General features: G+C 35.4%; 1 protein-coding gene across 1 annotated transcript in view; it reads right to left on the bottom strand.

The window, feature by feature from the left end:
• Positions 1–469: 469 nt before the first annotated feature.
• Positions 470–24216, bottom strand: part of LOC149559178 (WD repeat protein) — a 126603-nt gene continuing 102856 nt past the window's right edge. The window contains exons 7-8 of the mRNA XM_089833092.1: positions 9112–9276; positions 470–937 (exon numbers count right to left, since the gene is read on the bottom strand). Coding sequence (XP_089689218.1) covers positions 747–937; positions 9112–9276 — 356 coding nt within the window. The 3' untranslated portion in view covers positions 470–746. The remainder of the gene's footprint in view (positions 938–9111; positions 9277–24216) is intronic.

The raw sequence follows: 24216 nt of genomic DNA, 5'->3' as shown, positions 1-24216 counted from the left end.
CTTGGGTTTTCCCTTGGCCAAGGTTTCCTCGAAAACAAATCATGATGTTATGACTTTCTTATCATTGCATGGTTTACTTTTCAATTTATTCATTTGTGGTTGCATATGGTTAAGTTGTGAAATACATGGTGTAATAGTGTTGCAATACTGATTCAAAATAAAATAGAACTATCAAAACAAGGTCATATCCACATCGACAAATCTCTAATGTTATTGATTCTTTCTCCATTAATCACATTTCTTTGCAAACAGCCATTGAAATTGAGAAACAAAATGACATAGTTGCTACCTAATGCTGGAAAAATAAAATGGAGAGATACAAAAGCAAGAGCGCTAAATATCCTTTTTTAAGTACAACTCACACTCTAGTAGCTAAGTTGCCAAAAAAATCTTACACTTCTTTAAAGAACATTTGGAGTTGCACAGACCCATTAGAATGACAAAAATGTACATTATGGAAACATGCTACTACTTGCAACACAATCCTGTATTTTATATCTCCACCATCATGTGCAGTCAGTGTTGACCAATATGAGTTCATAGTTATATAGTCAAATGTACAGTGATCAAAACTTGACAATAGTTATTTCATGAATGCCATGAGCTAATATCAGAATAAACTAATGAAGCCAAAGTTCTTGTATCTTCGCAGAAAACCCGTGTCATACAATATCTAAGATGATATACATACCATTGTAGGCTAATCTTCTGCTATATGTACAAAGAAGATAGGTCTCCCCTGGATATCATGTGGCTGTGTTGGCTGCAGAACTTACTTCTTTGACATAATCTTTGATAAGTATGAGCTCCCCTAGAAATTTTTGAGGTACCTGCTCTAGCTTTCTGCCTTCTTGCCATACTTGACCAACCAAAACACTTGGTCCAGCAGAGCGTATGTAAACTACAAGTTCATCATTAAAAGGCCATAGGTTCTTAGCTGTATGACAAGGAAAACACATAGCATGCTGTTAATCAAAAAAAATTAATAATTAACATTTGAATATATACAAGATTCTTTATCACATGCATATTAGAAAGAAACTTGTGATGTCCATGTGCATTATCTTGCTCTGACAAAAGTACTAACTAAGCAATATTATTTCTGCAATTAGCACAGCAGTAAGTAAATTATAACAGTCAAATTTCTGTATCAAGATTATTTATCTTCTGAAAAACAAGATTTGCATGCTGTTTATTTAGCAAAATACTTTAAATAAGAAGCAACACAGTGCAGATGGACCATCTCATTAATATGTTGGATGGCCCAATTTCTTAGAACTGTGATAAGAATGTGATGAGCATTACTACTATAATGTGTGTGTGTGTATAATCCTTAATAAGCACTGCACCCACCTAATAAAGGATATCAAAACAACTAAAATATTTGTAAATAAAGAAAACAAAGGTTTTCACACTAACAATTGCAGAAATAAACACAGGAAACACACACACAAACTAGAACATAGTTTTCCCTGAAGAAAACCCATCTTGGGGTTTTAAAAGAAAACAGTATAGAGAGTGAATCGCTCATTGGTCTGCTAAAGATTGCAGCTGTGATAGAAATCTTTATCTCTGATTTTTCTATTGATAAAATGCATCTATATTGTGTCAAGGGTCGGAGAAGATATTTATGATAATATCTGACATAATATTATATGAAAAGACATGTATCATGTAAAGAGTCATACATTTGGAAACATAAAGAGACTTGTTTTTAGAAATTTAAGAGACCTTCGGTTGTGATATGAAGAGTCTCAATTTTATATACATATGTGATTGCTTATGCATTGTATCAACTACTATCAAGTGGAAAGCATTGTACTTGAACATTTTATTATCAATAAAAGAGAAAAATTTCTGGTGTGGCCCAGTTTTTCCCTTTAAGTAGAAGAGTTTTCTCAAGATAATTTTTTGTTTCCTTTGCACCTAAATTTTCAACTTTTTCCTTATTGTCCATTTATCATTATTTCTGGCCTAAACATTAACATGGTATCAGAGTCAGGTTAGATAACATTTAAGGAAGTCTCTTTTCTCTAGCTCATGTATCTGTTGCAATTTCATAAGTTTTTTTAGGCTCTGTAAGTGTTGAAATTCTGGTAGCAGCGAGATAAATTATTCTTACTGGAGTTTTGGTAGCTGCGAGAGAAATCATTCTTATCTATATTGACCCTTTTGGTTTCTCAGAGCTTATCTACTTTGAGTTCTTCTTAGAAATACACTCATTATTATCTGCAATGTTCTTGTTTCTATGTTTTATTGAAGTGGGGATGCGAAGATGATTTTGTTTCTCCTTTCATTGTTTCTTATTGGAAAGTAGCCAGCTGCAATTCATTTTGAGTGTTCAAGCTACAGCTGGTCCTTTACATCAAATCTTTCTCCATGAATCTTTAAGTGCACCATGACTATGTGGAGGCATTGCTGTTTCTTTCATCCTTGCAGTGAAGACATCAGTTATATTGTGATGCTATGTGTTGTTGCCTTCTTCATAATTACTCTTCGACAATGTGTTCATGCCATCATATATGCATCTACAGAAGAAACTTATATATATACACATTTTGCACCTTTAATATTATTGTGTTGCTTGTCATGGCACCAACAAAGGTGATAATGTGTCTCATATAACTGACGTGGTTTCTTGACAACATGTGTTGATGTCGTTCAGTGTATCTATAATGCTCTTGCCTCTTTGTATGCAAAATCAGACTCTTTGTACTCCATGTTTCAATTAAAAAGCACAGGAATGGTTATGTGGGATATTAATCGACATCCTAGCTGTGACGAGAGACATCAATGGGAGAGTTTGTTGAGAAATTTCTAGCTGATGTAACGACTCATGCTCACCAAGCGGCGGCCTTTGCACAGACACTTGCCTTGGACTCGGTGGTAAAGGAGCTGGAGAGCGTCACATCCTTCATGAGAGTGGGATGTGCAGCGGCCTTTACAGTTTGTTTTGAGGAGCACAGATGGCCAAGTGTAGAGACTATGGAGATGCACCAGGATTGGGCCACTACAAGGGAGACGAGTATGGAGAGCGCATAGAGACTCTGATTGAGGAGATAGTCCGAATATACAGGGATGCTTATTATGCCCTTTGGAGGAGCTAGGCAGATTAGGCAGCAGCAGAGAGGGCTCAGGAGGAGTTAGCTACTAGGGTAGCAACAATAAAGGCAGAAATGGTTGCAGAAAATGCAGTTTGGGAGTCGGAGAGAGCAGCCTGGGAGTCCGAGAGGACAGCATTTTTGGCCCAACAGAGTCAGCTACAGTAGTTAGTAGCAGAGAAGGAGCAAGTGGCAGCAGAGAAAGAGAAGGAGCTTGGAGAGATTGCTGAAATGATGCAATCAGCCTTGGAGATTCGGATGGAGGCATGTGATGGTTGAGTCACCCCTTCGGGAAAGTATATGTACATCATCCGAAGGGACTATTGGATCATCATTATCATTGTAAATGTGTACTTGGAATTGCATATTGCATATATGAATAAAGCCCTTGTTTTGTGTTACATCTTAATCTACTGAATCCGTTAAGTATCCATTTACCCTATACGGTAAACAAGAATCTTATAGAGAAATTAAATCAGACGTTGCTATTCATTAGGATCACACTACATCAGTCTAATTATAGATTTATAGGATCGATTTTTAGATTAATTCTCTCATATTTATATCTGCACTAATATGAGAAAAGATTGATATTAAATAGTGATCGGTATATAAGAATCATCATTGTGAAATTGTGAAGACTTATAACATCAACATTGAAGCTACATACATAGATCTGAAATTAAAATGAAATTCCTTCTATGTAAAAATATGATCAAACTTCAATAAAATGCCCCAATTGACAAGACTCTTTTCTTCTCTTCCATACCTGTCCACAGGAAGGTTCTTTGGATTCTGTCAAGTTTGTGTGCCATAGCTCCTGTAATTTTCAAAAGGGAGAGAAAGTAAAACATTATTCCCTAGAGGTAAGCAATGAGCAGTTGCAGTTTACCAGCACTATTGAGGAGCTTGCTTTTCCAACCAGAAAATTTCCTCTGAACCCTTTATAGAATGTTATTCCAGAAGGTTGGAGTTACCTCCTTAACCATGCATGGAAGGTCCAGATAAGTATCTCATAGATTGGCACATTGACAACCCAAAATGTCCTTGATTTTAACTAGATGATCCACCTTCTTATTGAAAAAATATATTTTTCTTTCCTAGTACTTTATACATTGACCAGAAGCACAGGCATAGTCTTGGAGGAGGCTCTTCTATTCTCTGGCTTCCATAGTAGAAGATCTACCAAAAATAAAGGTATCATCCACAAACTATTGTAGAACAGACTGAGGAAGAGAAGAGGCTAGTCTAATATCCTTGATTCTACCAATGTTGGATAAGTTCAAAATATTCCTACTAAGAACCTATGCCAGCATGCAAGTAGGGAGATAAGGAATCCCCTTGTCCAATACCTTTTCCATTTAAAAAAATCCTCATGATATGCCATTAAATAAAATGAAATATTTGACTATCAACATAAATTAGAATAATTCTAATCAGCTTGTCACTGAACCCTAAATTGGCTAAAACCTCGTAAAGAAATTGTTGCCCAACTCTGTCGTAGGTCTTCGAGATATCCAATTTAAAAGCCATACCTTGATTTCGACTTTTTTCCATCGAATGGATTATTTCGTGAGTTACAATAGTAGCATCAAGAATATGTCTACCCAGAACAAAGCCCTATTGGCAGTTGTTGATGCATTTATCAAGAAAAGATTTCAATTGTTGACCAATGCTTTAGGAATAACCTTATACATTGTGTCACAGACCTATAGGTCTAAAATCTGTCATACACCTCGAGTACATGATTTCAGGGACTAGAGCAATGTAGGTATAAATACGGATTTTTCAGTGATTTTCACATTCTAAAGAAATCTCTAATGCCATGGTCACATCATAGCTAACATCCCAAAATTCTTGAAAAAAAGTAGGATAGTCATCTGGCCCAAGGGCCTTATACACCCCAATAGAAAACATCACAGCCTTAGTTTCCTCTTTAGAGATTGTAGCCAATAGTTACTTGATATCATCCTCACTAAATAACAATAGGAAAGTGGATTAACAGTCTGTCTCGAACATCAGAGTGGTCAGCCCAATGGTCACCAAAAGCATGTTTGAAATAATTTACAGCCAGCTCCCCAATTTTAACTTCATCAGTAATCTGTTGATTGAATTCATTTAGAAATCAGCTGATGGTATTCCCAATATATTTCTTCTTTCTTCGGATTATCCTTCCACTTTTCCTCCACATTTCTTCTTCTTCATGCAACGCTTGAGTCAAGTTACCATTAGCCATCAAGTTTTGAAAGCAAATAAATTTGTCTTTATACTCCCTTTTGTGTTTGAAGATATCCCCAAAATAGGATGTGAAACATCCTTTCACTTCCCTTTGATGATATCAAGCTTCTAGGATATAATTTGCACAGCAGATCCTTGAACCGGGGATCTCCACCAGTGTGTAATACAATCACAGAATTTCGAATGAGTTGTCCACATGATTTCAAAGCGGAATGGATGCGGGGTCAGAGAATGGTTTATTTATCCATTGAAGTAGGATAGGGTTGTTAGATATCATTCTAGAGAGGGAAGTAAGTGAGGTATTACAACCCAAATCCCACCCCATAGAAACAAGTCTATTCAACCTTACCTAGATTGAATGATTTTATTTCCTAGTATTTGTTGATGAAGTCAAAGAGGTCAATCATATAGTTATTGCAGTTTGTTTTTCTTTCTTCGTATTTGTTGATTAAGCCGGAGAGGTCATTCATATAGTCATTGTAGTTCATTAAGCCACCCAGCTTCTCAGATGGGAAAATGAGGGAATTGAAGTCTCCAACAACCATATACAAAGCTTTTTTATCAATCATTATTAGAGAAACAATTTCATCACATAGAACTTTTTTACCTCTGTGAGAGTTTGGTGCATAAATGTTGAAAAGATACCATATACAAGTTTCCAATTTAGCAGTAACAACAAGATAGCAACGAGAAAAAACATAGCTTCTCGAGTAACCTTGTTCGGATCTCACATAGTAGCAATTCCTCCAAAAGCTCTATTTGCTTCAGTATAGTAAAAGTAAGACCTTGGCCAAAAGCTCTATTTGCTTCAGTAAAAGTAAGGCGACCCAAGTAGCTCTATTAGCCACTAAAGAGAAAGCTTAATAAGGTGTTTTAACTTCCTGAATTAGGCCATCAACTTTTAGGTCTATAGTACATTTCTTAAAAGAAAATTGTTTCTTAGGACTATTTAGCCCCCTCATGTTCTAGGATAGGAACTTCATTTTTTATTGCGGTAAGATACATCTAGGGTATATTGCCTACCATTTGCAATATCCCTATGTAGCTTTTTGCCTTGATACTCCTTCTGGAGGCCTACCAACCTTATTTTCTAAACCAACATCAATTTTCGTGGTTGTTTTCCTTTTTTGCGTCTACCATTCTTCTTTGCCCTCCTCAACTTGTCGCGAAAGAAAGGAGGGCTTATCATCTGGAGTTGAAATCACCATTTTAGTCACCTCCTCAACAACCACATCCACTGAAGAGGGTTGATGGGTGTTAGTGGGAGCTTCATTTGTTTTATCAGGTTTTACAGGGGTGATAATCGCTACCTCTGTTGCAAAATCTCAGTAACAACATTTCCAGAAACACTCGAGCACAAGTTGATGTCAAAAGAAGTGTTACTAGGTGAAGGACAATAAGAAAACTTCTTATTACCTTACAAAACTGAAATGGGTGACTCGAAGAGAGGACAAGCTCATAGCCCCTATTGTTGTGATAAGATTTCACCTTCCTCTAGATTACCCTGAGACCCCATCCTCATTTCATTATTCTCATTCTCTTCTAGTCCAAGTCCAATATACCCTCAATAACCAAGCAATCTTCTAACTCATCAAAATTAGGTTTTATATTTCCTTTCCTAGGATCTAGGAGCTTTTTGGCACTACCATCCACCACCAATGAGGAAGACTTCTTTCATTTTGGGTTCCTTTGGTATTGGGGCTTTGTATTCTACAATAGTATGACCGTGTTTCGCACATTTTTGACAGTAACGGGGTAGCGTTGTCATAAACTAAAGCTTGAGTCCATTTACCCCATTTAGACTAAAGCTTGAGTCCATTTACCCCATTTAGACTTCAAGTTCAAAGTGATGAAATTAGTGAGTGCCTTTTAATGGCCACATTCATCCAAAAATGAGCAAAAACCAACCTTGTTTGGGCTAGAGTTACCATATCAACAGTAATAGAATGTCCAAAGGAGTTCCCTATCCAATGGAAGACATCCTAATCCCAAAATTCCAGTTGTAGACCAAGCATGAGCCATTTTGTTGAGTTTTAGAAATGGATCAAACCCACGTTTCCATTTGGCTAGAGCAAGAGAGTGTTTACCATACAGAAGATCTTCCTTAGAAGTGAATCCAAACAAAAAACAAGCATCTAGGCATAGCAGAAATACTGATACTTCCCTCTGGTTTCCGTCGTCCATTGGCCCACCTACAAACCATGTCTATTGTAGGTCTTGAAGCAAAGATTCTTCCAAACAAAGTCAAGTGCATTGAAGAGACTATCTTGTCCATAACTGTGTTGAGTAGACAAAGTTTGATTCATGCTTCGGTTTGAGCAATGTCCATGTGGATTGTTAGAGTTTTAGGTGACTCTACAACACCCCTAGGATCAAATGAAAGACCAAGATAACTTCCACAAGAGATTGGCAAGACAATTGCATGAAGATGCAAGAATGCTATTATTGATAATGGACTTGATTGACATCCAATGGATTGATTTTAAATGTACATAATAGGCCTCCTTATATAGGAGAGGTGATAAGAGACAATGATAAGGAGAAGATAAGCTATCACCCACACAAGGTGGAATCTATTGTTTCAGTTGCATCCGCTAGAAAAAGTGAACACTGCATCGGTAAAGAATAGTTTGCCCAGACAAAGTGGTTTGTGGAGTCAAATACCCATTCCTAACTAGATGATTGCTGCTGATTGCTGTTCCTGGAGAAATTTAATATATGGGAGTTAAAACAACTCTCTGAATTTAGAAAGTGGCAACCATGTATCTTTTGGAGAAGGTTGAGTTATTTAAGTCACACTAGCCTACACTTGAGGCAAAAAACTATATTTGACATCAATGCCAGATTCTGTTCTAAAATTTGTGTAACATGAATCCAATTGCCTTGTAGAAGACATAGACCTTTGTTTTCCCCCATTTGAAACCCCTGGTAATCTGATATATTTTTTGAGTTCGGTCCAAGTTTCAATTTGACAAAAACAGCAGATTTTAGAAACTGATTCAGACAAGTACCTATTTGAATAAGGCTAAGAAACATTTCCAGATGGATGTTCTAAACAGAGAACAACTTCAGAGCTAGAGTGTTTCAGAATCTTATATCTTTATATATATCCTGCTTCATTGTGATACAATTCTGGCTGCTGAACACAACTATATATAGAGGAGGATGTGGTTGTTCCTACAGGTTAGAGAAATTTATTGTATCTTTCTATTTAAAAACATAATATCAAATATAGGAGGAATAAGTAGTTCTAGGAGACTCAAGATTATCCTATCAGTAAAATTGTAGAATCAAAAGAGTTTGCATGGGTTATATGTGATTTCTTTAAGTATGAGAGAATAATTTGAAAAGATACAATTAAAGTTGTGCCATTCAAATTTAAATGGTGACATTCAGAAACGTTTTCCCCGATAACATATTCTAATAAGGAAACAATAACAAAATCCAAATGTCATGAGCCATATGATGTGCTGTCGTCTCAAAGATCAAATGAAATGACCCACCCTGTCTGGAATGAACAGCCCTTAAGAACCACACATGAAAATAATTAACAATGATGTCCGCCACTCCATCGATTTTATTTGAATTGTGAGTAAACTGATCTTGCATATATATTTAACACCTCAGACTATGTTATCTCTGTTTGGAATGCAACTAAATATGATTACAATTGGAGTGATGTACAACAGCTGAAAGTGAAAGAAATACAAGAACCATTAGAAAGAAATCCAACCAATGAAAATATAGGGAAACTAACTAAAATAATCTCTACCTGGCTTTGGAAAGTTTGCAGGGAGATCAAGAAGCTGTAATTGCCCATCTCCAAACTCAAAAGCCAAATCACAACGCTCCTCAGTGGCCATTACTTCACAGACATTTCTGACAACGAAGTACAATGGGCTCAGGTAATTTGTAGCCATTTGCAGAAGGGGTCCACCTGCACATGTTTAAGTACATATTGAAAATGTTAATGTCTCATAGTACAAAGAAGCTAAAAAAAATTGATAAATATGAAACTTAATGTCATCCTCTCCAAGTAGATCAGTCGCAATGCAACAAAAAAATCAAATGTAATAAGCTACCCCAAATTGCAATCTAATTTTTTACACTTCATTCACTAAGCAATGAAGGTATTTTGTCATTATTTCTTGTGTGTATGATGAGATTTAGTATTTTTCAGATTTACAAAGAAATGAGAATACAATAGAAACCGAACAAAACTTTCTTTCAGCATAAAAGATTCTTTGAAGTAAATCTCTAAGCAATTACAGAAGATAAAAATACAAACTCAGATTTGAAATATAATGTAAAATTCTGACCTTATTTCATCAAATGCTAGCACAGGGCTGCAAATATTCTTCCTTTGCACGCTGATTAAACAATGTCATACAGCAGTGAATACATGCACCCACAGAGCACAAAGAGAAAGGTGCATGGAAGATTGGTTCTGCTCCCTTAAAACAGTCATGTAAATGTAGAAAACTCGAAGCAAATGTTGTCACCAAAAGGCTAGCAATGTCTCAATCAACTTGAACTGCCCTTGGAGGCTGCCCATATAGGAAAACACAAAAAGAATCTTCAACTATGGAGATGAAGTAATCTTATAAGCACCAATAATAGACTGAAAAGGGCCTCATACAAGTCAATGAAGCTCCCACACTCAAGGAAAAGCCCTTACTTTGACATCCCAACCAAATCTTACCACAGAAAAATACATCATGATAAGAACAGCAGTATAGTGCTCAAATACCCTTCACACCACTAGTAGGAGACCACACAAATAAATTAAGACAATGTATCTGATCCCCAATGCCCAGTTGATAACATTTACCGAATCTCCACAGCTGCAAAGCTAGCTTTAGGCCAAGGGAGGTAAGAAACCCTTGACACAAACCCTGCCAAAGATAATTGATGCAGAGCATCCTACAAAATAAATAAATAATAGTATCCTTTCTGATCCTTTCATCATCAACTCAATAATTTCATTATATAAAGGCATCTTACGAGGTAAAAGACAACATGTTTTAATACAAAAACAACCCTTCTCCATTTGCATATCCTGATTTCTATATCTGATTCCATTATTCATAACTTCTGTTATAAACGTCTTCTTGCAAAACCCTCTAGTGGAATTGTTCCAAATTAGACTTATTAAAACATATCCAAATCTCAGTACAATCCAGTACACCAATTAAAAATTATGCTGTCTGCACCTAGACCCATTTTCTTTGTCATAAACCAGAAGTAAAACATATAACCCTACCTAGGGCATCCAATATCTTTTAGAAACCAACTTCAAATGACACCAAACCAATTCCAAATTATCCATTTGTGAGTATATTTTACAAATATATAATCCATTAATTTTTCCAATTCATAAATCATTGTATAAGCACAAATCTTTGCCCACAACACCATTGAAGGCATTTAAAAATCCATTTTCACTCAAATCTTCATAACTTTCACAAATCTGCATAAAACCATCTCAAACAAAGAGGAAATGGAAGGTAATTCACATATCTTTCCAATGAATCCATTTAGAGTTCTTTAACAATCCATATGTATCCATACCAAAGGCTGCAACATGACTGTTTGCAAGAGTTCTCAAATCTGAAAACAACTTTTTTCACCAAAATGATCATAACTTCCTCAAAACTTAATGAAATTACTCCAAACCAAAGAGAGAAGAAAGATAATTCATACCACTATCAAAATATACAGATTATTCAAGGTTTTTAGGCTGTGCATGGCCGTACAAGGCCTAGAAACCAACACAGATCCAAAAAACCAATCAAAATAGCAATAGTAGAAAACACCAAAATTGCTCCAAAATGATTTTTTCTTTTCCTTATTCTCATTAATTGATTTGCAACGACCATTACAATGCTTTTATATGATTTTTGATAGTTAAGAACTTCCCAACCAACTTTTGAACTAACTTATTACATTCTTTAACCGTTTTTTGTACTTTTTGCAAAGTTTTAAAGTTGCAACATTTAAGTAACTTTTACATTTTAGAAATTTTGACCTCACAAGTTCCAACCTTACAAACATGTCATAATGGAATATTAATCACCATTTACAATATTTTTACCCTTCCTTGGGTTTATAAACATATTTTGACCTCTTGACCAATTCATGATCTTACTAGGGCAACTAGGACAAATTGACAACTTTTACAATTTATGACAAAAATGGCTTCATAGCCTTTACATCTTGACCCAAATGCAATATAAATGACTCAAATGGATTTAAATATCTCATATAAGGACTCTTAAACTTCTCATGTTCTTGTACTTAAGGTGCTCCTACACCAATAACGCATCCTCTTGCCAAAAGAAAAAAATCACTATTGGCTCTCAAAACCACAGATTGGAAATCCAAGAGCTTGCCAATTCTCTAACCGCACTACTCAATCAGTTTTGGCCCACGAACAGGAATAACCTCCTGATTTAATTTCACTGCACTTTAGGCGTCGCTAAACGTAGGCGGGTAAACCTCCTTATGACTGGGTTCAAAGCTTTTCTATAGCGAATTTAAATCTTGTGAGTTGTTAACCTGGCAAAAATCCTTGATCGAAATAAAGTTAAATGAATGCTTTGGTATTTTTATCTGTGAAATGAATATTATTTAAATAAAGGCAATAGTGTTTATGAGTTATGCATATGGCAGAATATTGAACTTCAAGACTTTAGACATCAACCCACATTCACAAAATAAACTGCAAACTAGTCTCTTATCCAGTTTGGGCAAATAGAATCAAACTTTCTTCATATCTTTATGTACAACCCTGACAGACAGTGCTATTCCATCTACTACTTTATTGATTGATTTTTATTTCATCTTCATATAATTCATCGCACTTCACCCCTGTGAGCATCACCTAGATATAATGAGTGCTAAGTGCCCCATTTATTCTCATGAGAGATGGATTCATGTTGAATCACGACTCATGAAACATGGGTCAATGAGTTTGACTCAAAATCACACAGTTAAATCCTGATAGCAATATCACAATTTGACTTATTGTGGAAATTATCTCCTACTTATCGACATTAAACTTGATAATTAATCGTATGACTTGCAGCTCCTCATCATAAATCATCAAAACCACCGAGGGATTATGATTTGATTTCAAGTAGATTTCCAATGTTAAGGTTTGCCTTTTTTCGTCATGCCAAACTTGTTACATCCCAATTTTTGACCTAATTTGAAATATAGCCGTTGAGGTTCACATGAAGTCAGTTGGTAGTTAAATTTGTTATAATCTGGCGAAATGGTAAGATAGTTGGTCATTATGATTTCAAGTGAAAATAACATGCTAGTTAATCGTTAATCACAAATTCATGGAATTGAGAAGATGGTTAACAATTATGATTAATTATGATTAAATAATTTATTATGATGATATAAATTAACTAAGGGGGATTTCCTTGCAGGAAACACGTCGAACGGGTGAAAGCATTGTCAGATAAGAATTAGGCAGGAGCATTACCATCACTGGGCAGATGGGTAGAGGACCTAGCAACTTGAAACAAGATACATCTGTGGCACTTGCATGAGTTATTTAAATAAATAATTTAATTAAAATAATTAGGTTTAAATATATAAAGTATCTTAAAGGATTTTAATTTATCTTTTATCATATTATTTTAATAAATATTTAATTACGTGCATTTAATTATTAAATGATTTGGCACCATTATCATTTAATAATTTAATAAGTGATGTTTAGTTGTACATTATAATAATGTTCAAATTATAATAATTGAATTATTATAATTTTCAAATTATAATCTTCCAATTCTTCTTTCCAACTTATTTGGTTTTATTCTTTTCTCTCTTCATAGTCGATTTATTAATTGGGAATTCGAATGGTTTTACATCTTTTATGTTTTGGAAGCCAAGAAGTCACAGGTAGTTCCTTATATTGGAATCCGTGAGTAGAGCCAGGGGCTATAGAATGCCAACATAAATGTTTAGCCTTTTTAGTGGTGAAAAATGAAATTACCTTTACTCATGGTTCGGCTTTCTTTCATCAATATAACATCCATGGTTTCTACTATTGAGAGAATGCTAGACTGTGTACCTAGTGCGTGGTAAATCCATGGAAAAGGAATAATTATCAGGTTTTACATTAATTCGTGCTCAATATATTCGGAAGCGCGGGGAGACTAAATTATAGTGCGTGGAAACCATTTTCAGTCAGCGTAGCATCCCATATTAATGGTATCAGTGTCATCCATGCTTTCTATTTGCCGAGGAAACAATACCAAATTGTTGCTGCTGGATATCAATGGGAACGACAATCAATTTTGTTCTCACTTGAGTTTGCTGCATCTTTGTGAATTTGGCTACGGGTATGGTGAGTGCTATGCATTCATACCACAGGGATTTATCTATTAACAAATTCATTCAGTTTTGATGCTAGATTGTTGTAGTTGGAGATTAGGAAAGGTCTCCATATTGCACTAGTACTGATGTTCAATAATTTTCAATACTATCTCTGTTGACTATTGTATTTAATAATTTGGTTCCACTATTGAGATCTAAGTCAAAGCAATACCAGTTTTTCCTTTCCATGGTTGGTGTGTTCATTTTGTGCTCTGTTTTGTACATCTTCCCTTACTAATGATAATACTGTTGTTGGAATTAATTACTGGTCTGAATGGAATATGCATTATTTAAAAACATAGCTTCCTTAGTCGGAACTTCATAGGGTTTTGACATCATGTCACTTGATGTACTAATAACCCTAAGATTGTCTTAGTTATGAATTTGGAAGATGGAAACTATAGTAATATATCAAATGCATTTATGATTCATAGTCCATCCTTCTTGATTAATGCCAAATACTATTGATAGAGTTGATAATCATGCAAATCCGTTTTCATATTCATAACTTCTTTCTTTCCTGAACTGAATATTCAACCATAGCCGGTTATACATTGCTAGGTTGAGATTAGTCTATAATACCTTGCTGTTGGTTTCCAGCTTAATATAGAGTTCATCGTAGATCTTCATCTAATATCCTTAAGATTAACATCAATTATGGAAATTCAAATGATAACTATAAAAACATGAATGTATGACCATGTATTTATGAATACTCGTGGATTCTGAACACTGAAGGATTCACCTGGCAAAGAGACCAATGAATGGTGAAGAGGTGAAGATTTAATTTGTAAACAAAATCAAGAAACCAGATTTGAATAATGAATATTTAATAGCTCATACTTGATCCTATTGTTGTAACTCCTGCCGTCAAGTCTTGTGGTGTGGATAAATACCAGGAAGCCCAATGGATGGCAAGATGACCCTTTTCTGTTTCAGGTAGGGAGGGCCTTTCTCGTTAGAGATTGTGTGGGGATAAAATTTGGTCTGAGGTTGGGTGGTTAAGCCCCTAACAATGTTTCACCTCTCCCCAAGATGTCAGTCAAGTGTCAGACAGAGATAAGCTATGCATTCAATTGTTTATCGGAAACAAGTATTATCACTTTTATTTATGAGGAGGTAAGATTAAATTGAGTTAATTCATTGTTACCATTATTTTACACCTATATACAAAAGATAGATTCATGGATTGTTTTTCAATTATATGAATATCAAATATAAGTATATTTCTAATCTTGAGATACTATCATAGTTAAGTAATCGAAAGGAAGGGAAACTGAAGCGTTAATTGATTGAGTGATGACTAGAACCCTAAGTGATACAGTGGGCTCAAAAGCCCTAATTGATTCCATGGTAGCAGAAGCCCTAATTGAATCCGTGGTAGCGGAAGCCCTATTGGAATCAGTGGTATTGGAAGCCCTCTTTGAATTAGCAGTATCAAAAGCCCTAAATGAACCGATGGTAAATGATACCCTAACTGATATAGTGGTATGTTATGCCCTAATTTTAAATATAGTGGTAATTAATTGTCATTTGATTTTTGAGATAATGTTTTTTAGATGATAGTTGTCATGTTATAATGTTATACTGGTATTTGTGGACTAACCCAGGTGGTTGCAGAAGCATCCCTAGTTTTGATTTCGATCTCAGTTTTCGAGGTATGTGGTTTTCAATTTCTGTAGTAATTTCATTTGATGGTGTTTTAAGTTTTTAGTTAAGAAATTTTGTCTAACTAATTAAAATGGTAAATCTTATTCACATGAACCTGAATGATATAACTGTCTTCCTATGAAACAAAGTGACAACTATATTTTCTTTAAGTATGTTAATTGTTATTTTAGACCCGGGTAAACAGGATGTTACAAGACTGATGTGTCCACATACTACAGTCTCATCACTGCCTCTGTGTCTTCTTTGTCGCTGCCTAAGAAATAATCATCTTTGTTTCTGTAAGCCATTAATTCCAGAATACTTATAATGTTTTGTTTTTATCATAACTCTGTTTTGTATTTTCTTGCTAGTTGCTGCTGTTCACCATCATTTGATCGATAGTTTAGTGTCAAATGAATATTGAAGTAAATACCGTCTCTGACTTCACACACGGCATCTCCAGGTTTGAACAACCACTTTTCAGTTCATCACACAAGGCAAACTTCTGACTTTTCAAACTGCTGCTAATTTTAATCATTGAGTATATTGTTTCTGGCAGAATCATTGTTTCATATTGACAGTCCAAAATCTGCTTAAGACTTTCCCAATAGTCAAATAAAACTCCCTGTTGCTGCCATCAAACACATGAATATTTGAGAGATGCCATCGTGCAATCAATGATGTCTTTAGTTTCTGTCACTGGATATTGCCAAAGGACCTTGCATCAAGAATAAGCTTATCTAATGATAAATGGCACTAATAATATAAATAAGTTTCTATGTCGTCGATTTTTTGTTTCTTGTGGTATTCATCTCTCGTTCAGACTGTTCCCCTTCATTTTTTTTTGGTTTTCAGCCACTTGCAAACATATATAATCTTTGTTAGATAATATGTTGAGACATAAGCCGTATATGTCCATTTCATGGTATATATTTATTGATTCTTTTACTGAATAAGACACTGGTGCTGATTCAATGTTTCTGTGTCCCAACAGCATGACATGGTATCTTCCGTTAAGATATAGTCTTGTTTGTTTTTCTATATCTCTGACACTTTGTTGACAGCCTAAAAACTTACAAACTTCTCCATCATGTTCATATATTCTTGTTGATGTGGCAATATGACTTTTTATCCTCTAATACATCATCACTGAGTCCTCCTTTGAATGAACAAGGTGAATAAGATGAAATAGAGATAGGACAAGTTTTCTATTTCTGAATTTTTGTTTTATAGGCTTCTCTTTTGTCTTTATTATTATATCTTCACTTTTCTGTGAAAAACTATCTTACCATAAAAATCAACTCACAATCTGCAATCTCGCAAATATCAAAGTGTTCTCACACCTGTGAAATCAACTTCAAGTTTCAACATTTTTGCTTGTCCCGAACAATTCAATTCTATTGGCACTGTTTAAAAAACAACTGAAAGAAACGTGATTTAATCTCACTATCCTTCCATTCAAATATTTCTTTTGTAAACTGGTATTTCTTCTTGTGAATGTACTGTGCAGTAGAAATTGAAGAGTGGCATCTGAGCCTCAACTGATATGATCATCACCAGGAAAGGCCTTTAGCTTTTTCTGTAACTTATTAATTTCTTCTACTGTCTCCATAGAATGCATATCTGATCATTTCCTTGGATCAATTTGGAATTTTTCTGGTCATTCCAATTAAGCATCTTCAGATTTACATGCATAGGCTATGAGTTATCACCACTGGGAGAAACCTGTTTTTAACCACCACCTATTTGACTCCAAATATTGCACTTCTGTTACAAAACATCTATGCACTGCTTCATGTATCATCATGGGCCTTATTCAACACCTGATCGACTCTGCTTTGAAAAGACTCCATCTCTTGTTCAATCATGTTCTGCCTCTAATTGCCTATCCTAAGCAGCATTAATGAGTCATTTGACTTTATCCTTTGCTTTTGAAATTGTTTCATTGATGACCTCCATGGCATCAACATCAGCAACTGTGTATCCTATACCAATACTAAAACTTTGTTGTAGCGGCCAATAACTTACAAGCCATTGTGTGGGATCTAAAAACTCGCGAGCATCACCTGGACCATTTCCTTTCAGATGACATGAATCAGTCTTATCAAATAAACCCCACGAATGCCAGGAATAACCTCCCCTTTTCTACGTGTATCTCCTGGTGAAATGAATTATGGAGGCCCTAGTTTTGCAAGAATTTGAGGCTCCATCATACTCCACACTAGGAGCGTGGATAAAACCCACACCAAAGGTTGAGTATCAATATTGCCTTTCAATCCACTACACCAAACTCTCTTGCAATCCTATCATGGAAAGAAACCACACTACGAAAATCTCTAATCTGAAGGCATTAGAAATACATGAAAGATATCTCCAACAAAATAGAATCTAAGGTAGATCCTTCAACACCTAAATTGACTTTGAAAAGAGGGTTTTCATGGTCCAAAGGTTTGAAAGGGCTTTCGTGCTCCAAAGGTTTGAGATGAACCAAGCTCAATCTCTAGAATCACAGAGGGTTTATTTTTCTCACTCAGAGAGAAATATCAGAAATAATTAATATTGTACAAATGAGCTACAACATACCTTTCTACAAACTCCAAGCTCAATTCCATTATTAGAGTTGTCAAGTCTGTTTACCGTACTGGTAAAGAATTCGACACATACAGACAATGGAACAGAATAGCAGAATTATATTCGCATATGCCAGACATACATTATGCTTCATAAGATGAGTAATAGAAGATGATTTACAATGATCCCAGACGAGATATAAATACTATCCTCCGAACCTTCCCGGAGGAGTCCGTCGGCCACAAACATTATGTCCGCTACAAACTATTTACCCGTTGGCTACAGAATACAAAACACCGACGACAATCCTTCCGTCGGCTACAGAAACACCGACAGGACCATCCAGTCGGTTGACACCATCCCCCCCAAAAAGAAAAGTCATCTCCTGACGACAATTACAAAATATCTTAAACAAATTAACAAACAAAATATATTAACAAAGTGACTACAACAAGAGAAATCCGCTTCTGTCACATCACTTCCACATTCATCCCGTGCCTGTAGCCTCTACTAACACACCACTACCTCCTTAATGAAGCTGACCTTGATAGCCACCTGTGCTGCTTTCTCTGTTTTCAATTCCTCGGTACCCTGAGCCAAGTGTCGTTGTACTGCCTCCAACTGGATGATTAGCTCCTCCCGAGCTCTCTACACATCCACCAAGGCAGCCTCTCGGCCAACACCTACAACTCTTCTCAACTGGTCAGACTCCCATGACTGATATCTACTACGACTTGGGGTCCAGGGGGCTAGGGCAGCGCCCCCTCGACGCCAAGACCAAATTAGCACTCTGAAACTATATTCAGTAGTACCAATAGAACATCCAATACTCGTACCAGAATACTAGAATGGCAAGGAAATATTATTACTTTATTGATTACCAAATACTAGCAGTACATCATTCATAATCCAAAGTTCTACTATAATGGTCAGTTGGTTGGGAAAACCAACTCACTTCCTAACTACCCAACCCAACAAAGCTTATTTAATGCTAGATACAACATTACTTTATTATGTACTACAGGTAGTTTGCCTCATTTTTCTCAACACGCTGAATCCTATAACGCTAGTATTGATTGTAGATGGAAGTCATTGTTTTGTGGGAATTTAATTGCATTTCAATTTGCAAATTTGGAAGAATTTGTGTTGAGAATTCATAAAGTGGGAAAATTCTGGAAATTGAGTGGACTGTATTTACACCCACTAGTGCAATTTTTATTCTACATTTGGGCAATCATTAACCTTAGTCTCCTCATCAATTGGTTCCTGATTTTAGCACCACAAATCTGGGCAAACTTGGTGGCCGATAATCTTCACAGCTGGATGCTAAATAATAAGTTTGGGCGTGCTTTTTGGTAAGTTGAATCTGCATACAAGGGCGAGCTTTGTTGTGAGTTGGAGTGCCATAATTGGGTGTTTGTGCCTACACTCCAATGCCAGCTTCGGTATTTCTTCCTCTACTATTATAAACACCTATTCTAGGAGATATTGCTCAGATTCTGCTGTCACCAAGTGTGGAGAATAGGCTATGCAAAATCACAGCAATACCTAGGCAGAAACATGAGCAAATTTGGAGGGAAGACACAATCACTAAGGAGTATTTGATTTAATTAGGTCTGTTGTAAATGGTTATGTTAAACATCTCATGGTTAATCACTTAATCGCAATGTTTAGTTTAGATACAACAACTGTTATTGATATATCCGTAATTACAAAATTGAATGTCATTTCTAGATTGGGTAATTGGGTGATAAGTAGCAAATTATATTTCAGTATTGTCCTTGTTAATTTCTGATATATCACTTCAGCCAAGTAGGGTTTACAAGATAAAATTGACTGAAAAAAAATCCACTGCATAAAGTTGCTTAATTGGCATCGAAATTCAGTTAATGATCTTAATTGAATTATACTGAGGGAATTCTGTGAAATATGTTATGGTATCTAGTTATTTGTTCTGATGTTGCAAATTTTGCATTATGAAAAAAAATTTAATATCACAAGCAAGTACAAGTGGGATCAACTTCATCATATATCCAATGGTGTGAGCCAGTTAGAGGTTTACAACTTCTGCAATATATGCAAGCCATTTATAATGCTATATCCTCCACACCATGAAGAAAACAACTGCAGTGAGCCTTTTCTTTTGTATATCTCCTTTGCCAAGATGGTATTCCCACATCCACTAGGTCCTTAAATCCCAACAACCCCAAGAAAATGCTCTACTTGTTTCATTCACAGCAACGCCAACACACACAACACACGCCTCCAAGAAAAATGTGGGCCTTTCCTACCAGTTTACTGCCAGTACACAACAATTCAATCAGAGTGCCTCCCACTCAAGCCCAGGCCCCAATCTGGTCCATGTGACCCTCTGGATAAAAACGGGTAGCATCTCCCTTTGACTAATCAGTGGGCTCTTCATAGTCAATACAGGGGGTCTATTGACAACAAGACCAGATTTCGTAATATATATCCAATCTGCATGCTCAAACTGGGCTCCTTCCAACCAAGTTGGACTTTGTCTTGCACGTGATCACAAGAAGCCCAAGCCTCTGTCATGTGACTCTGTCAGTCTTTACTTTCTCGAGCTCTCCATTTTGTGGGATTAGCATAACAAGATCTCACTTAAGTGCATGATTTGGCCAGCAGCATTGACGACATCCATTAGTGAGTGAGATTGATCATCATTGATCTAAGCACACACCCCCGAGAAGGCAAAGTCTAAATTGCAGTCCACTCGGGTTCCCTCTGCATTGCACAAATTGACATGACATTTAGATCGGAGACTCTTCATCTAATATGCTTAGATGTAGTAACCTTCCCTTAATCTATCCACAAATTAGATTGTTATATTCACTAACCAGTTTTAGAGATTTGATGCCAATAACATTGAAATCTCCTTTTGCTAATTTTTTTCTCTTACATTTACAGTCTGCTCTGATACCGTGTTGTTTTATTAGGATCACTGCAAATGTATTAACATTGCCTCTTCGGTATATGTTTTCCAAGAGCAGCAATTTCTCTCTTATATTGTGGAAAACACATGGAGAGACACGTCCCTTCATGGGACATATCTATTCATTATTATTTAATTAATATAATAATTAATTATTCATATATCTCTCTCTATATATATATCTTCAGTTTAGTCTCAGGGTTTATCCAACTGAAGCTATCAAACATTAATACTTGCATATTCATCTTGCAGAATTTAGATAAAGTAGAAAGATGAAAAACAAAATCGTGCAAATCTGAAAATGAAATGGAAGATTCAAATTTTTAAAAAGATATACAACACATTGAAAACTAAGCACTAAAATTGCACGAGAAAAACATACCACTTTTCTTGAGAAATGCTTGATGAAAAAATCTCAAAAATTCTTGGAGAAAATATGAAACAAATCTAAGTGCTTTCAAATTTAACAAAAGATATCCAGAAAAAGGTTATATAGGAAGGAAGATCTGAAAATTTCTTCCCCAAATCAATGCATTTTTTGAGTCAAAAGAGAATTTTTCACAATTCTTCTAGATGGAGAACAAAAATGCATGAAAAGAGCAACTAAAACAAACATTCAAACCTGCAAATTTTTGAGTAATCTTGAAGATGCAAACACGCTAAAAAACGGTGCCCAGATTGGAAGAAACATGGATTCAAATGAAGAGAATAAGATAAAAATCCTGTTTTTGTGCCCTAGATGGGTTTCGAACTTCGAGTTGCAAGTGTAAAATCTTGCATTTGCATCACCAAAACCTGTTTTCCGCCAGAAATGTTTCCTAGACAAGCTTTCAAACTACAAATGCAACTCTTAGAATGCTGAAAAATGCACTTAGCAAGGCACATTTTTGCTCAAACCTTGCTTCGGTACAAACACAAGAAAAATCACCATCCAGCTTCACACATTTGTCTTAGAGGCCAAAATGTGTTTAGAAACACCAAAAACTTATAACATATGTAATATGCTCCAAATTGCCGCCCAAGAGTCTTAAAGCAAAATGCGACATAGCAAGGAAATAATAACACACTTTTTAAGTGCTTTCAAACAAGCATTTGCTCTAGAAATTTGCCACACAAGTGTTGGAAGAAAAATGCGGGAATAAAGGCTTTTTAATGAGGCAATTTTTATCACCAAACGCGTGTGCAATCGGGATAAAAGTTGCCACTTTACACTTACATAGGCTTGTAAATAACAATGATGAACTTCTAGAAACACTTCACAAGTGTTTCAAACTAAACATATATGTAAAGTGATTCAAAATCGCCACTTTACACTCAAAATCACTTAAGATACACTTTCCATATGCATTTACATGTGTTCCATTTAAAAGCTATGTAATGGCATATAGGAATGCAAAATACATATGCATGTATATCAAACTATTTATAATATGTGCAATCATTTTTAAAAATCAATAAAAAATGATGACGAGCTATTTAAACCCTTTTGCATGTGTACAACTTTGATTTTAATACATGTATTTGCATTTTAAAAACCCCCTTTATGACTTGCGTTCAAACTATTGCTACTGGAGATTAAAAGATGACTTCCAAATGTGACGACATATGCAGTACTAGAAAAAAACTCAACTTAGTTGCACAAAAAGCCTGTCATATTTAAAATTTATGTAATATCCCCATTTTTGGAGCAGAATCTATTAAGAACGAAGTATAAGATTAATATTCAAAGATCATATTGAATAAAAAATGATGAAAGAATGCATTATTAATATTAATATAATTAATAAACAAATAAATAATAATAAAAATAACTTATTATTTAAATAAATAATGAAATCTACATGATTATAATAATTAAATTGATATAAAATATATATAATTTAATTAATATATTTAGGCTAATACACAATCATAAATAAATAAATCATAATATATTACTATAAATAATTGATCTTATTTACATTAGCATAATATTTATTCAAATATTAATGGCTCGGCAAAGATTCTCTGCTTCTCATGTGCGATTTCAAAGAGCTTTTGCAATTAGGAATGCTACCTCTTCGATTCCTCCAAACAGTTGCCTTCCATTCCTCAGGTCTGTGGCCTTAATTTAGGTCCCTCGGTTCAATTTGAAACCAAGTAACCCTTTTGTTGCGTTAATGGAGAACCATTCAACTTCAACAAAGGGGAAAGCTTGACCCTGCTCTTCCTCCTGATACGATAGCCAAAGATTCAATGAATCTCAACGCAAAACGGAGAAGGACCAAGCAGACGGCAGCCCATGATGAAAACCCTAAGAAATTTTCTTCTAATAAATAAATTTGGGTTCTCCCAATTAGTTTGTCAAATATAGCTTTAGGTGCCAATGCGGTTCCCCTTGGCCCACCCAAGGTCTATCATGGCTATCCCTCAACACTCCTTCCGTAACACTCAGTTGAGGATCACCGGAGTTTGTCCCAAGTTTTGAAGGCAAATGTTCCAATTAATCCCACTAGGGTTTCTACAATGTCCCTCAATGAACATGAAACCCTAATTATCAATGACATTAATACTAATGGGTTATGGGATTATTATCAATCCAATGGTCTGTTTGCCAAATGGAATTGAGAAGACTCTAGAACCCTAGCTCGGGATTGGCTCGAATCCACCTTCAGAGACTAGGTAAGAATTTCTATTCTTAAAAACAATGTTATTTACTTAGATTGCGCAACACTAGAATTAAGGAAAAAACTAGTGCATGGAGATCAATTTTTTTTGAAAGGATATCATTTTAAATTCATAAAATGAGAACCGAATTTTCATCCATATGCTTTTGATAATATTAAAGTAATGAAATGGGTGATGTTAAAAGATGTCCCGGTTGAATTACTACAAAGCTTCATTCTCAAACGAATAGGTAATTCCTTGGGTGTCCTTAGAGGGTTTGAGGATGATTTCATCTCATCAAACAAGGTTAAACTCTTGATTGGAATGGAATTTTCTAAAGTTAATTTCAAGAAGTTAAGGATTATTACAAACAATTCTTTATATTATCTAGAACCAGAAATCTTCTTTGGTAGGATTTCTAATAAAATCACAACCTCCCCCATGCAACAAATGTAATAATCATAAAGACTTCAAATCTCTAAATTCACATGGGTTGCTCTATTCGAATCTGGATCTAGATATCTCTTTCAACCCAAAGGGAGGGAGCTTTATTATTTCAAATACGTCATCCTCTCCTGCAGAAGTTATGGTGGGAGCAACTCTAGAACCCATCATTGAAGAAGGAAAAATTGTTGAAAATTAGGAGATAGAGGATGTGAC

The sequence above is a fragment of the Cupressus sempervirens genome, chromosome 5 (assembly GCF_028749045.1).
Source record: "Cupressus sempervirens isolate cs-2001-9-10 chromosome 5, ASM2874904v1, whole genome shotgun sequence".
In the NCBI taxonomy this organism is placed as follows: Eukaryota; Viridiplantae; Streptophyta; class Pinopsida; order Cupressales; family Cupressaceae; genus Cupressus; species Cupressus sempervirens.
Note: the sequence above shows the minus strand (reverse complement) of the source record. Positions and strands in the feature narration are given on the sequence as shown.